The 12,842-nt window shown below is 35.1% G+C and overlaps 1 protein-coding gene across 1 annotated transcript in view; it reads left to right on the top strand.

Annotated features, from left to right (window-relative positions):
• The first annotated feature begins 6,099 nt into the window (after window positions 1-6,099).
• RNF128 (ring finger protein 128) overlaps window positions 6,100-12,842 on the top strand; it is a 112,566-nt gene continuing 105,823 nt past the window's right edge. The window contains exon 1 of the mRNA XM_066249595.1: window positions 6,100-6,791. Within this exon, the coding sequence (XP_066105692.1) occupies window positions 6,386-6,791 (406 nt within the window). The 5' untranslated portion in view covers window positions 6,100-6,385. The remainder of the gene's footprint in view (window positions 6,792-12,842) is intronic.

Here is a 12,842-nt window from a genome sequence, read left to right as displayed (position 1 = left end):
TCCAATATGACTGTTATCTTGACTTGTAATAATTTATATTCACATTCTTCTTTGTGAAGTGTATGTTTTTTCTAAAGCCCCAACATAAGGCATCCTGACTTAGAAGAGTAACTTTTCATAGACATTTAACATCCTGTCGCTTTTATTCATCTATAATGGAAAATTTTGAATTGCCAATTTGAAGCTTAAATGCTTCTAAAACGGTCAGCTTTCAATTCTTGCAAGCAAGTTTCTATTGTTTTTAAAAGCACACAAGCACTGTCACAGTCTAGCTGCCCCATCTTCAGTTTGGTTAGCTGTACAATGTGCATGCTAAATTAAATTGTCTTAAGGTTTCTCCACACCCTGTTGTGACTTCATGTGTTTGAATTTCTAAATGTTCTGGCCAGTCTGTGATCTTAAAGCCAGAGGCTACAGTATGCTTATATCCTTGCTGTACTAATTTGTAATTTTGGTACATGAAATGTGAATTTAAATAGTGAACTTTTACCTCATATTAATATTTTAAGAGCTCATGTTGAAAATATACAACAGTAACTAAAGGAATTGATTTTATTCTGGTTGTTAACTCTACTTTATTTTCACTATAAATAACCTTCCACATTTGCAAGGCCCTTTGGCTGACATCTATGTGGTTGACATCTGTATGCATCTATGACCATCACATGAGTTAAAAATTAATCTGTATCAAGGTGAATCTGATGATAGGTTCATCTTGCCCAATGAATGGTTGCCTTTTAGCCCTATAGTACTGTGACTTCATATGCTATATATTTGTACATTTATTCATACGCTTATATTGTACGGGATATCTCATGAACATAAAGACAGAAGCTGTGATTTGTTCATAAATGTGTTCAGTCTTTTGTTATTTATCATTGTGTTTAAATATTAATTAAAATTGTGAATCCTCATGTTAAAATATTCACTGTATTATTAAAGAAGTTAAAACACTAACTTTTTTAGTCACACCTCTCATTTTGAATGGGTTTGTTTTCTTTCCTATGGGAGACCAACATGTACTTGCTAAATGAGCCAATATGATTCTTTGATATGGGTTTTCAAACAAAATCTGGGCTTTTGTATTTAGCTATAATAAACTTTATAAGGCAGTTCAACTTTAATGCCAATAATTGTTGGGGAAGGGAAAAATAATCCTTAAGTAGCTATTGACTAAAACTTCAAACTGAGATTTCAAAAATACACATTTGAATAGGAATAATTTGTGTTCTCATATTGAATGAGAAATATGAACTTCTTTTGTGAGAGAGAGATGGAGAGAAACAGGAAAGGAAAAATGAGAAGCATCAACACATAGTTGTGGCACTTTAGTTGTTCATTGATTGCTTCTCATACGTGCCTTGATCGGGGGCTCCAGCCAAGCCAGTGACCCCTTGCTCAAGCCAGTAATCTTAGGCTCAAGCCAGCAACCTTGGGTATGTCAATGATTCCATGCTCAAGCTAGCAACCCTGTGCTCAAGCTAATGAGCCTGCACTCAAACCAAATATGCCCACACTCTAGCTGGTGACCTCGAGGTTTTGAACCTGGAACCTTAGCATCTCAGGTTGAAGCTCTTTCCACTGCACAACTTCCAGTGAGGCTGAGCATTTTTTTTTAATTTAGGAGTTTTAAAGGCAAATTTCTTAGCAATATATTTTCTATTCTAGTAATGTTTTTATCCAGATTTGCAGTTAAATATCTGTGTCATTATTTTTAGATGTGGCAAAATTAGATCACTACTGTGGCAGTTTCCTAAGAAAAATAGCAAGCTACTATCAGAAGAAGTTATCCTCAAGTGACAATATGTGTTAATTCTAAAGCCAACACAAATATACTATTGTGATGTCACTTTCATATTAACAAATCAATTAATTAATTATGAAATACTACATAGTCTACTAGAAGATGAAAGTCTCTCACTGAAATTTCTAATTTTATATGGCACATGGGATATGCACATTAAAATATTTTTTATTCATTTTAGAGAGGGAGAGAGAGAGGGAGAGAAACGGGGGAGGAGGAGTAGGAAGCATCAACTCTCATATGTACCTTGACCAGACAAGTGCAGGATTTTAAACCGGTGACCTCAGCATTCAAGGTCAACACTTTAATCCACTGCACCACCACAGGTCAGGCTCGCTGGTTACCTTTTCAGGTACATTTTCTTTTCTTTTTTTAGCACTGCTACCCAAGAACTTGCAGATAAATTGATAGGAGGTGAAATATGTGTTATTCGCTCCTGCTTATTTCAGTAATCAACTATTTTTAGTACAAAAAAATCTAAGAAAAGGTTAAAATTTATAAATATAACAAGATTTAGGGACAATCTTTTATGATTCCAGTTATTTGAGATTACATTTGAGTAAAGCCATATTTGTGCTAATTTTCCATAATAAAAACATTAAGTATAAACTTATTTCTTGGTCCAGGTCATACCACTCACTATATTATCCCTCACTTTTACATTGTTATATTGATACCATTTCTAGCCCTAAATTTTTTCTTTTCTTTATATTTAAGAAATAAAAAGTAGATTTTGAAAAAGCAATTAAGCTAGCTACAGATCTGTCCCTAAATCCCTGTAGACCTTTTAAACAAAAGCCACTTGAATTGTTTGGCTTTAATTTCCTTATTTGTAAAATTTGCAAATTCACAGACCCATTCAGTTTTTTTTATGGCAGTGGTTCTCACACTTGGCTAAATATTGGTATTACCTGTAGACTTTTAAAAATTACTATACCTAGCATTATTCACAGTGGCCAAGACATGGAAACAACCGAAGTGTCTCTCAATATATGATTGGATAAAGAAGATGTATGTCTATACAATGGAATACTACTCAGGTATAAGAAAAGACAGGTATTGCCATTTACAACAACAAGAATGGATCTTGGGAATATCAGGCTAAGCAAAGTCAGACGGAAAAATTCAAGAGCCATATTTCACTCATGTGGAATATAAGACTGAAAGCAACAAATACACAAACAAAAACTCATACACACAGACAACAGTATGGTGATTACCAGAGGGAAGGGTAGTAGGAGGGTAATAAAGGGTAAAGGAGATCAAATACATGGTGACAGAAGGAGATTTTACTTTGGATGGTAAATATACAATGCAACATACAGATGATATATTATAGAATTGTACATTTCAAACCCACATAATTTTATTAATGTCACCCCAATAATTTCAATTTTAAAAAATTACTATGCTTAAATATTATCCTGAGTTTCTGATTGGGATGTGGCTTGGACATCAAGAGTGTTAACAGCTCCTCAAGCGATTCTAATGTGCAGACAAGTTTAGAAACCACTGGTATATGATACTATTTTAAGCACTTGTTAGTTTTATTAATGCTCAAGATTTACCTAATACTTTTAACTTACCTCTTACAATTTCATCTACTCTCTGCAGCTTCATTATGAATTGTACTGATAGGAGGGAAAATAATAAAAATTGATCATTTCTAAACAACTTTTATTTTCATGGAGTTCTAACATGTCAATTCTAGATAAGACCTGATAGATAAATTCTAATCCAACCTCTTTTATTGTAAAAGTGAAGAAAAAGTCCCAGGCAGGTTTTTATTTCCTGAGGATATAATATTAGTTGTTTTAGAATCATCAGTACTGTGCAAACTTACCGTTTTTAAGACATTTTTAAAATATTCAGAATAGCACCTCAAGTACAAATAAACATCAAACCTTTATAAATTAGAAGTTGAACAACAAATAGTTTGAAATAAAATGACAGCAGTTAACCTGTCAAAATTAGAACTAAATCCCATACTATTCATTATGTACAATTTGTCTGATCAAAAGTTCTTAAATTGTAAAGTACATAAGAATTACCTGGAGAATTAATTTTTAAGACTGAAAAGTGAATTTAATAAGATCAGAGGGTATAAGGTTATTATACAAGAGAATTTATTTAAAATGTGGATTCCTAGACATTTCCTTCAGATTCTGATTCAGGATGACCCAGAAATTTTCATTTTCAATAAACTTCCAAGTGAGTCTAATGTAGGTGTTCCACAGACAAAAATTTAATAATGCTGAATAAACACTAAACCGCTCATTCTTTAAGAACTTGCTGTAAAGGTTAACAGAAAAAATGCACTGATGGGTATTTATTGTTCCAGGACCAACTTAACTTAAATGCATATTTTAAAATATATATAATTATCTTTGTAAGTTATGATTCTCTCACTGAAAGACACTAAAGGAAACATAAAAACACATATACATGGTATATAATGCCAGTTATCATATAAAGTCATGCACTTCAACCTCCAGAGCAAATTGAGATAGTTCAATAAAATTCTCTTTAATATACAAGCATTGCTATGAAGTATTAAGGTAAAGTCATCATTTTAAAGGCATATAATGATTTACCTTGTGCAAAATATATGTAAAGATTTGAAACTAGTGGGTTGTTATTTAACAAAATTTGACTTCTAATGGATTTAGCTAATTTCTCACTAATCTGTTTTGAAACAACTTCAAGAATATATATTTTTAGAAACACCTTAATAACTCATAAAAATTAAAACCAATTTCGAAGACCTTGCTAATTATTTACATTTTGAATGCTGATGTTGAATTTATTAGAGATGTCTGTTCACATTCTGCAAACTAATGGTTTTGACAATAACACTTCTGTTTTCAGTTTGATAGATTTTTTTTGTCTTGTGAATACAGACTTTACTGTGAGTTTTAACATCAAAATGATAGTGCTAATAGCAAAATAATAAACTATTTATGTTTGTTCATAAATAGACCATAAGCTAATACAAAAGACCTTTAAGCTTTTCAATTCATGTAATGAATAACTACTATATTAAGTGACTATTATGCGTGAAGTGCCACTAATTCTAGGCAGGTACTGTAGGGGAAAGGATAAATAGATGATAATTGGCAGTTATAATATGATAGAAAAGTTTATATTCGTATTATGTTTCTGTTAGTGTCTATTAATTAGGTTCAAATGTGGATTCCCTGAACTCCTCATCTCTGTTGAGTATTGTTAACTGTTGGTTCCAACCTACAAGTTCCATTCCAAAGTAGTATCTCAGGTACCTAAGAACAGACAAGAAGTAGGAGGAAGAAATAACCTCATTGATTATCTCCTTAAACAATATCTCCTCTTTTCCTATTTTTTGTTGTCCTGTTCCCTTGACTTTAGTAGTCTTCCTGATTCCAGACTACTTTCCTTAGACTTGAGACTACCATTGTGCCTGCTCTCCTTTTAACCCAGTGTCTTTCTGCTTCTGCAACGGTCTGATGTCTGCTTGTCTAGTTTGCTGACTCTTGACTTAATCAGACTCCTGGTATCTTTGTTTGTCTTCTTGTCCATTTATCTATTTCTTCACCAGCCCTTGGCACACATTGAAATCTCTCTATCCCAGCAACTTGCCCAGAGCAACTGACCCTGTAACAATGTCTGAGTGTTTCTAGTGTCCAGTGTGCTCTTGGTTAAAACAGAGCTTACAATAAAGAAAACGCTGAAATAAATAAATCTGTTTGTGCATTTGAGAGAACTAAAATCTAAAGTTCTTAATGTTAAAAAATTAAACCTTGAACCATCTTGTTAGAGTATAATACATGGGGCATAAAAATTAATGGAATGCAGCAGCTCATAAGTATTAGTCAATCAACAAATATTTGAGTGCTTACCATGGGCAAGGCACTGTATTTGAAAGAAAAAGATCCTTAGCCACTGAAATATGTGTATTTTTCAATGAATAAACAAGGTGGTAGAAGGTAGTCCTTGGGGAGCTTGTTAAGAAAAATTCCAAACAGAAATAAGAAGGTGAAAAAAAGGCTGTAAAATCAGTTCCATTAATGCCATAACAATTAAAATTGTGGATCTTAACTTACTCCTGACTAAACTGGTTGATAGCATATTTCAGCAGGGCTTGGAAAACCAGTTTGGTGTTTCAGATATTCTGAGAGAGGTGACTTTCAGACTTGTCACGTGGGATTCCCAAGAGTCCAGTTCCTCGTTCCAATCCACTCCATGTTTATGAAAGTGCATTAGCTGAAACAGTAGGAAGAAAAAAATGTCAGTGCAGGAAGTCATCCAACCTTGATAAGTTGACATGTAGAATAAAGTTGATGGTGTTATTTATTACTAAGGTAGTCCTGGTTAAGGGTTATGGGTGTGTACAGTTGGAGGAGGGGCAGGCCAATGGGAATGTAGATAACTAAAGTGAAATAGAGCTGATGTATTCAGAGCTTATGTTGCTTGAGGTGAGATCAGTTACCTGCTTGCAACTGAAATTTCAAACTTCTGCTTAGTGGGGACCTGAGTGGACAAATGGTGACTGATAGTTGGAAATATCAGCAGACATCTTAAATTCTATGCTCAAATGAACAAGCAATGAACCAGGAGAATAAGTCTAGTTGTTTTTGGCTGCTTGTAATTTTTACCTTTTTATTTAAAATCACAGTATCTTTTCCAATGAACGCCTATGTGACTGTGAAATATTACAATGAAACCAGCAACTACACTACAACAGAGTCGTGTGAATGTGGGGTTTATGGATTAGCCTCACCAATAGCTAATGCTATGGGGGTGGTGGGCATCCCTAAGAACAATAGCTACCAAGCTTGTGACTACAACACTGAGTTCACTATTACGGAGAAGCCCTGGATTGCACTGATAGAAAGAGGTAATTGTACATTTACAGAAAAAATTCAAACAGCAGGCAGAAGAAATGCTGATGCTGTTGTGATTTACAACGCTCCAGAGACAGGCAACCAGACGATACAGATGGCAAATTTCGGTAAGTAATAATACATTGATTCCCCAAAAGTGTTAATGCCTTTCTTTATTTTTAAATGGTATTTCCATCTAGAATTAATCTGGCAACAAGGGTGTAAAATAATATTAATTTAAATATTCTTACCTGGCACTACTTGAAATTAATTTACTATTACTTGACTTTTGTAATTAATTTGGTCCAAGGACAAAAGCAATTCATGAAGTGGTTCCTATTTTCTTTCACGATTTCCTTAGCTGGATTCATTTTCTCAGTGTGTATTATATAATTGTGTTTTAATAATATGTTCATTTACCTCTAAACATTAACAAAAACAAATAATTTTATATCACTGTTAATTTGTACTTTCCAGTTTGATTCATTTTTCTCAAACAAAATAGAGCTGTATGTATTCAAGTATGCTCTAGATGCAAAACAGACTCATTATGATTAACAATAGCACATTGCAAGTGTAAAAATTACTTACAGAAATGAAAATTAGACTGTCTGCTATAGGCAGGTGAGATTTGAATCTGTTTGTGGGAGTAATACATATAAAACTACTCTTTAAGAAGCATTACACATTGAAAAGCATATGACAGAAATAGGATAAGTGTATAATTTATACCAAAAGTAAAGGCCTTCTTTAGAAATGTTTACTTATAACATCTTAAGTAAATATAATTATCAATTTATTAACTTTATAAAGAGATTTACTTCTGAGAATTACTGTTTTTATTTTATTTTGTAAAAATAAATGCCACATTCCAAAAAAATTATATTAAACCACTGAAGAAGTAAACTTCTGACCCAAGTTTTTTTGGGGTTTTTTTTTACCCAAGTTTTTTATACTGCAGGTGGGTATGGGCATTTTTTGGCCTCGAACTTGTCTCCCCCCAAAAAATGGTAACAATAACAAACAAGGTAAGAGTTGACAGAACACAACATCAGGATTATTGGTGTTGTCACTGCTAAATCTGGTCTCTGGGAAAAAGAAGTAAATTAAGTTAATCAGGTGTCAGAATTATCAAAAGGAAAACCAAATTTGTGTTGAGAGTAGCAGAGGGATTGTAACATTCCATATTATATTTACTCATATAATATGATAATTTAGTAGTAATGTTTGAAAAACAAGCTGCTTGTTTTTCTGGGTATTAAAAAACCAGGTTAGATGGTCTTTCAGCTGTACAAAATTATCATAAACATACAAAATTCTACTTGCTACCTTTTGTAACAAATCTTAGACATTGTTAGAATTCAGACATTCACTTTATTTTTAAGAGCACTTTACAAGTATTCCCTGTGTGTTCTTATATTTTTACAAATAACTTTTATTTTTGTAGAAATAAATGAAGCAGTTTCTGATGAAAATTAGAAATTAAACCTGTTCTAAGGAAACATCTTCCTTTATGTTTCAACTTCTAGATTCTTAATACTCTAAGTTTCCTTTTACATGGACAATCACATTCTGATTGTTCACTCCCCAACTATTTTTAAAGTACACAAAGTGTGAAACTAAATGGTAGTCCTAGTTTCACAATTTGCTTTGCAACATACAGTGGGGGCTAACATCTAGTGGAATGTAGGTACTCAGTCACTGAATTTAAAAGATTTCCCAAAGGTCATTTACAGTAAACCTCGCCAAAAGGCATGCACACAGTCATTTGAATATGTGACTTTCAGCCAAGTTTAAAGAACAAGGAAGTTATATTTATTATTCAATGTATATCTCCAAACATAATCAAGGATATGTGATCAAAAACATTTTTAAAAACTACAGCATTGCCCATTTTAAAATAAGCACATTGAAAAACATAGTATAATGATATTAATTGCAATAGTTAATATTTATTACCATTTACTATGTCAAGCGCTGTTCTGGAATCTTTATGATATTTAATGAATATTGATATTTAACATTAGATGATCTCAACCCCAAATAATTAAAATAGTAAGTTTAGTGTCTTGCATTTATAACACCTGTCCACGAGTGTGTCATTACAATGCTTCCCAGAAATTTCCCGTATGTAGAAACTATTATGTGATTCAGTTGACAAACATAGGCAGATCAGTTTTGAGCTCTATGGTCAGCCTTTTGGCCAGCGATTTTCAACCAATATGCTGCAAGAATTTTTAAAGTATTTAACACTTGACTAGTTAGGGGCACTTACCTCATTTCCCTTAGATTGTCCAAAAAAAATTTTAACAGTCAACACAATAGCCATCTAGTGTGAACAAATCTAATTTATAACTTTTTCTTTGCCAGATCAGCAAAAAATACATTTTTTGCTATGCCGCAGAATTTTAGTAATTAGTTTACAAGTGTGCCAGGAGATGAAAACGTTTGAAAATCACTACTCCAGGCCATTAAAGTTTGAGTCATTATTTTATAACATAAGCCAAAATTTTGTTTGTTTTGCTGTCTTTTCATTAGTGTTTCTTTTGGTTCAGGCACACAGGGTGGGGCAACAATTCCTCTCTTTCCTACAAAAGCGCAGCATTCACCTTTCTTCACCTCATCTTTTATTACCCCTATAAACCACCTTTTCAGAAAACCACACTCTAGACCAGGGGTCCCCAAACTACGGTCCGAGGGCCGCATGCGGCCCCCTGAGGCCATTTATCCGGCCCCCGCTGCACTTCTGGAAGGGGCACCTCTTTCATTGGTGGTCAGTGAGAGGAGCATAGTTCCCATTGAAATACTGGTCAGTTTGTTGATTTAAATTTACTTGTTCTTTATTTTAAATATTGTATTTGTTCCCGTTTTGTTTTTTTACTTTAAAATAAGATATGTGCTGTGTGCATAGGGATTTGTTCATAGTTTTTTTTTATAGTACGGCCCTCCAACAGTCTGAGGGACAGTGAACTGGTTCCCTGTGTAAAAAGTTTGGGGACCCCTGCTCTAGACTACTAAAGACTGTGACACCTTTTCATTCTCACCGATTTTCCCCATCTCTTCATTCTTTTTTTTTTATTTATTTATTTTTTATTTATTCATTTTAGAGAGGAGAGAGAGAGGGAGAGAGAGACAGAGAGAGACAGGGGGGAGGAGCTGGAATCATCAACTCCCGTATGTGCCTTAACGAGGTAAGCCCAGGGTTTCGAACCGGCGACCTCAGCATTTCCAGGTCGACGCTTTATCCACTGCGCCACCACAGGTCAGGCATCTCTTCATTCTTTTAGCCCCATTTTTCCATGCTAGCTAAGCCTTACTAGCTTTTTCACAATGTTGTACCTCCTTACTTATTACTGATGTCAATGCCCTCCAACAAAAGACAACTAGGAAGAGAAATGTATTTGAAAAGTTGAGGTTAGTACTTGTTGCAGCAAAAGGAGAATGCATACCAAGGGAAACTATGGGTATCTCAATGAGAAGGTGACAGAAAATACTTACAGGATTTGGCCTTGTGTTACATTATTTGGGGGAGAGTTTAAGAAAGCAAGTTATTGAAGAGCCATTCCATTTTGCCCAATACTGAAGGCTGGAATGTGGGACTTTTAGTGTTAAAACCAGGAAATACCTGGGAAAACCAGACTAAGTTGGTCACTCTAGCTGGCTTTGTTCTAGATTTGGATGCTGTTAGTAAGTGGGGGTAATTCAGTGATTGGATTTTTTAAAATAAATTTTAAATTTGTAAGTGGAGAAGATTAACCCAAAGCTACAGCTATAATTGGTAAAGAAGCAACAGTCACTCATGTTAGCTAGTATGGCAAATGTTTGTTCATATTTGTGGCTTGGACGTTGTTCATATTTTGACTGTGTTCAGACGTGATGATGGAGTGATCTTGTTTTTGCCTTGATCTATCACGGTCACAGAATGACCTTTTCTCATGTTGATGTTCTGTGAGATTGTTTATGTTCAACAAGAAAACACCAAGGCTGGATCAATAGTGCCAGGTCCCAGATGTCAAGGGCTGCATGTCTCTTTCTCACCGACAATGCACTATGCTCATGCCCTTACTGTTGTTCAAATATATTTACTCTCCCCACTTTATATTTCTATGCCTCCACATCCCCTATATTCTGCCTTCAAGGTCCCAAACAAGCCTAAGGATTTCTTTTGCACCTCTGCCTCCCATGGTTTCATGTTATGTGGACAGAATGTTCTTACTTCTGTGCCCAATCTATTTACAGCCTCTCTATTAGCAGGATTCCTTTTCTGAAAGGGAGAACTTCAGTCTGAGAAGAGCTCCCACTGAAAAGGAATGGTTTATAGCCTAACACTTGGAGGTAAACTTTTAAATCAAAATTTCCCAATTTGCAGTGTGTTTTGACTTGACATTCTAATAGGGTTGCAAATAAAAAGATATGCTCATGGTATCCTTAAGTAAGCATGTAACTTAACAATACTTTCCAAATGCTTCAGAAACATCCATCCACTTGTGTCCCAGATGTATAAGAAAAGTCAGGACTCCTCAGTTATTAAAGCAAAAAATTCAGTACAAGATTAGTACTTACTTGCTGAGCAAACAGGTTTTGAAAGTTAAGTATGCTGTTAAATTGCTTTAAGAAACGCTTAAATTTAAATAGTTTATTTCAGTGAACTTAGGAATTTGGGAGGGATAATATAGTTCTCACGTTTTTATCATTTTGACTATGTCCAATGAAGTGAGATTTGTAGCATCTCAGAATTCCCAAAACTCACCAATTCCAGACCAAAAAAGTGCATGGAAAGGGTTTATTTAGAGAAGCAAAATCACATGATTTAGATTTAAAAAAATTATAAATGAGAGAGGAAATAAAAAATAATATATAAATTAAGTGAAAAAGTAATAAAAAACTTCAATAAGGCTTAGACTCATATACATATAGAGAAGAGTTTATTCAAGAAAACTAATCAGTTCTAATTCAAATGAACCTCAAATCTATCTAGATGTATTCATCTGTAAGACTTCATCCTCAGACCTCTGCAATAACGTCCTGATTTCTTTGTTTCTCTTGTCTCCTCCCAAGCCCATGCCCCACACTGAAAACAAAAGGGCTTTTTAGAAAATATAAACTGCTCTGTTTAAAATACACTGCTCACAAAAATTAGGGGATCAGGGAATGTACAGATACTCCAGTACTTTCAGCCTTTTGTATAGTACTTTTTCACCAATGAAATAAAAGTTGGTTTGCATCTCATTTGCATAATCAAACAACTTTCTTTGACCCCTTGTTTGTTTTTCTGATGTCCTGTTTAATAAAAAAAATCAGCCCTGGCTAGTTGACTCAGTGGTAGAGCGTCGGTCTGGCATGCAGGAGTCCCAGGTTCGATTCCCAGCTAGGGCACACAGGAGAAGTGCCCATCTGCTTCTCCACCCCTCCCCCTCTCCTTCCTCTCTGTCTCTCTCTTCCCCTCCCGCAGCCAAGGCTCTATTGGAGCAAAGTTAGCCCGGGTCCTGAGGATGGCTCTATGGCCTCTGCCTCAGGCACTAGAATAGCTCTGGTTGCAACAGAGCAATGCCCAGATGGGCAGAGCATTGCCCCCTGGTGGGCATGCCGGGTGGATCCTGGCTGGGCGCATGCGGGAGTCTGACTGCCTCCCCGTTTCCAACTTCAGGAAAAAAAAATATTTTTTTTTAATTGCTTCATATTCATTTTGAAATATCGCTTAATTTTTGTGAGCAGTATACTTCAGTGGCTTCCTATGGCACTTAAAGTAAATTAAAACTTCTGTTCATGTCCTTACCCAGATGTGAATCACCTGACTCGTGCCAACTACTCTGGTCTCAGCTCTTCTCATCTCCCCACACACTCACTAGTGCTAGCAACACTGGGTTCCTTCAAGTTTCTCAATTCCACTAAACTCTTCCTTCCTTGAGCCTGAAAGGAGTTGATACCTCCCCCTTCTTCACTCCTACATCTCATTAAACAGAAAGTCTTGTTGGTTCCACTTCTGTTGCTTGCATGCAAGCCCAGGCCAATATCATCTCTCACCTGGATTACTGCAATAGTCTCCCTAGAGGTCTCCCTTCTACTCTTGCCCCTTAATAAACATAGCAGCCAGAAGGATCCTGTGGAAAATATAATTCAGTCCCCATTAGAATAAAATCCAGTCTTCATGCCATGTCCTACAAGGCCCTATATGATCA

This window comes from Saccopteryx bilineata, chromosome X, assembly GCF_036850765.1.
Source record: "Saccopteryx bilineata isolate mSacBil1 chromosome X, mSacBil1_pri_phased_curated, whole genome shotgun sequence".
Classification (NCBI taxonomy): Eukaryota; Metazoa; Chordata; class Mammalia; order Chiroptera; family Emballonuridae; genus Saccopteryx; species Saccopteryx bilineata.
The sequence above is the reverse complement of the archived record's forward strand: the minus strand, read 5'-3'. Positions and strand labels throughout refer to the sequence as shown.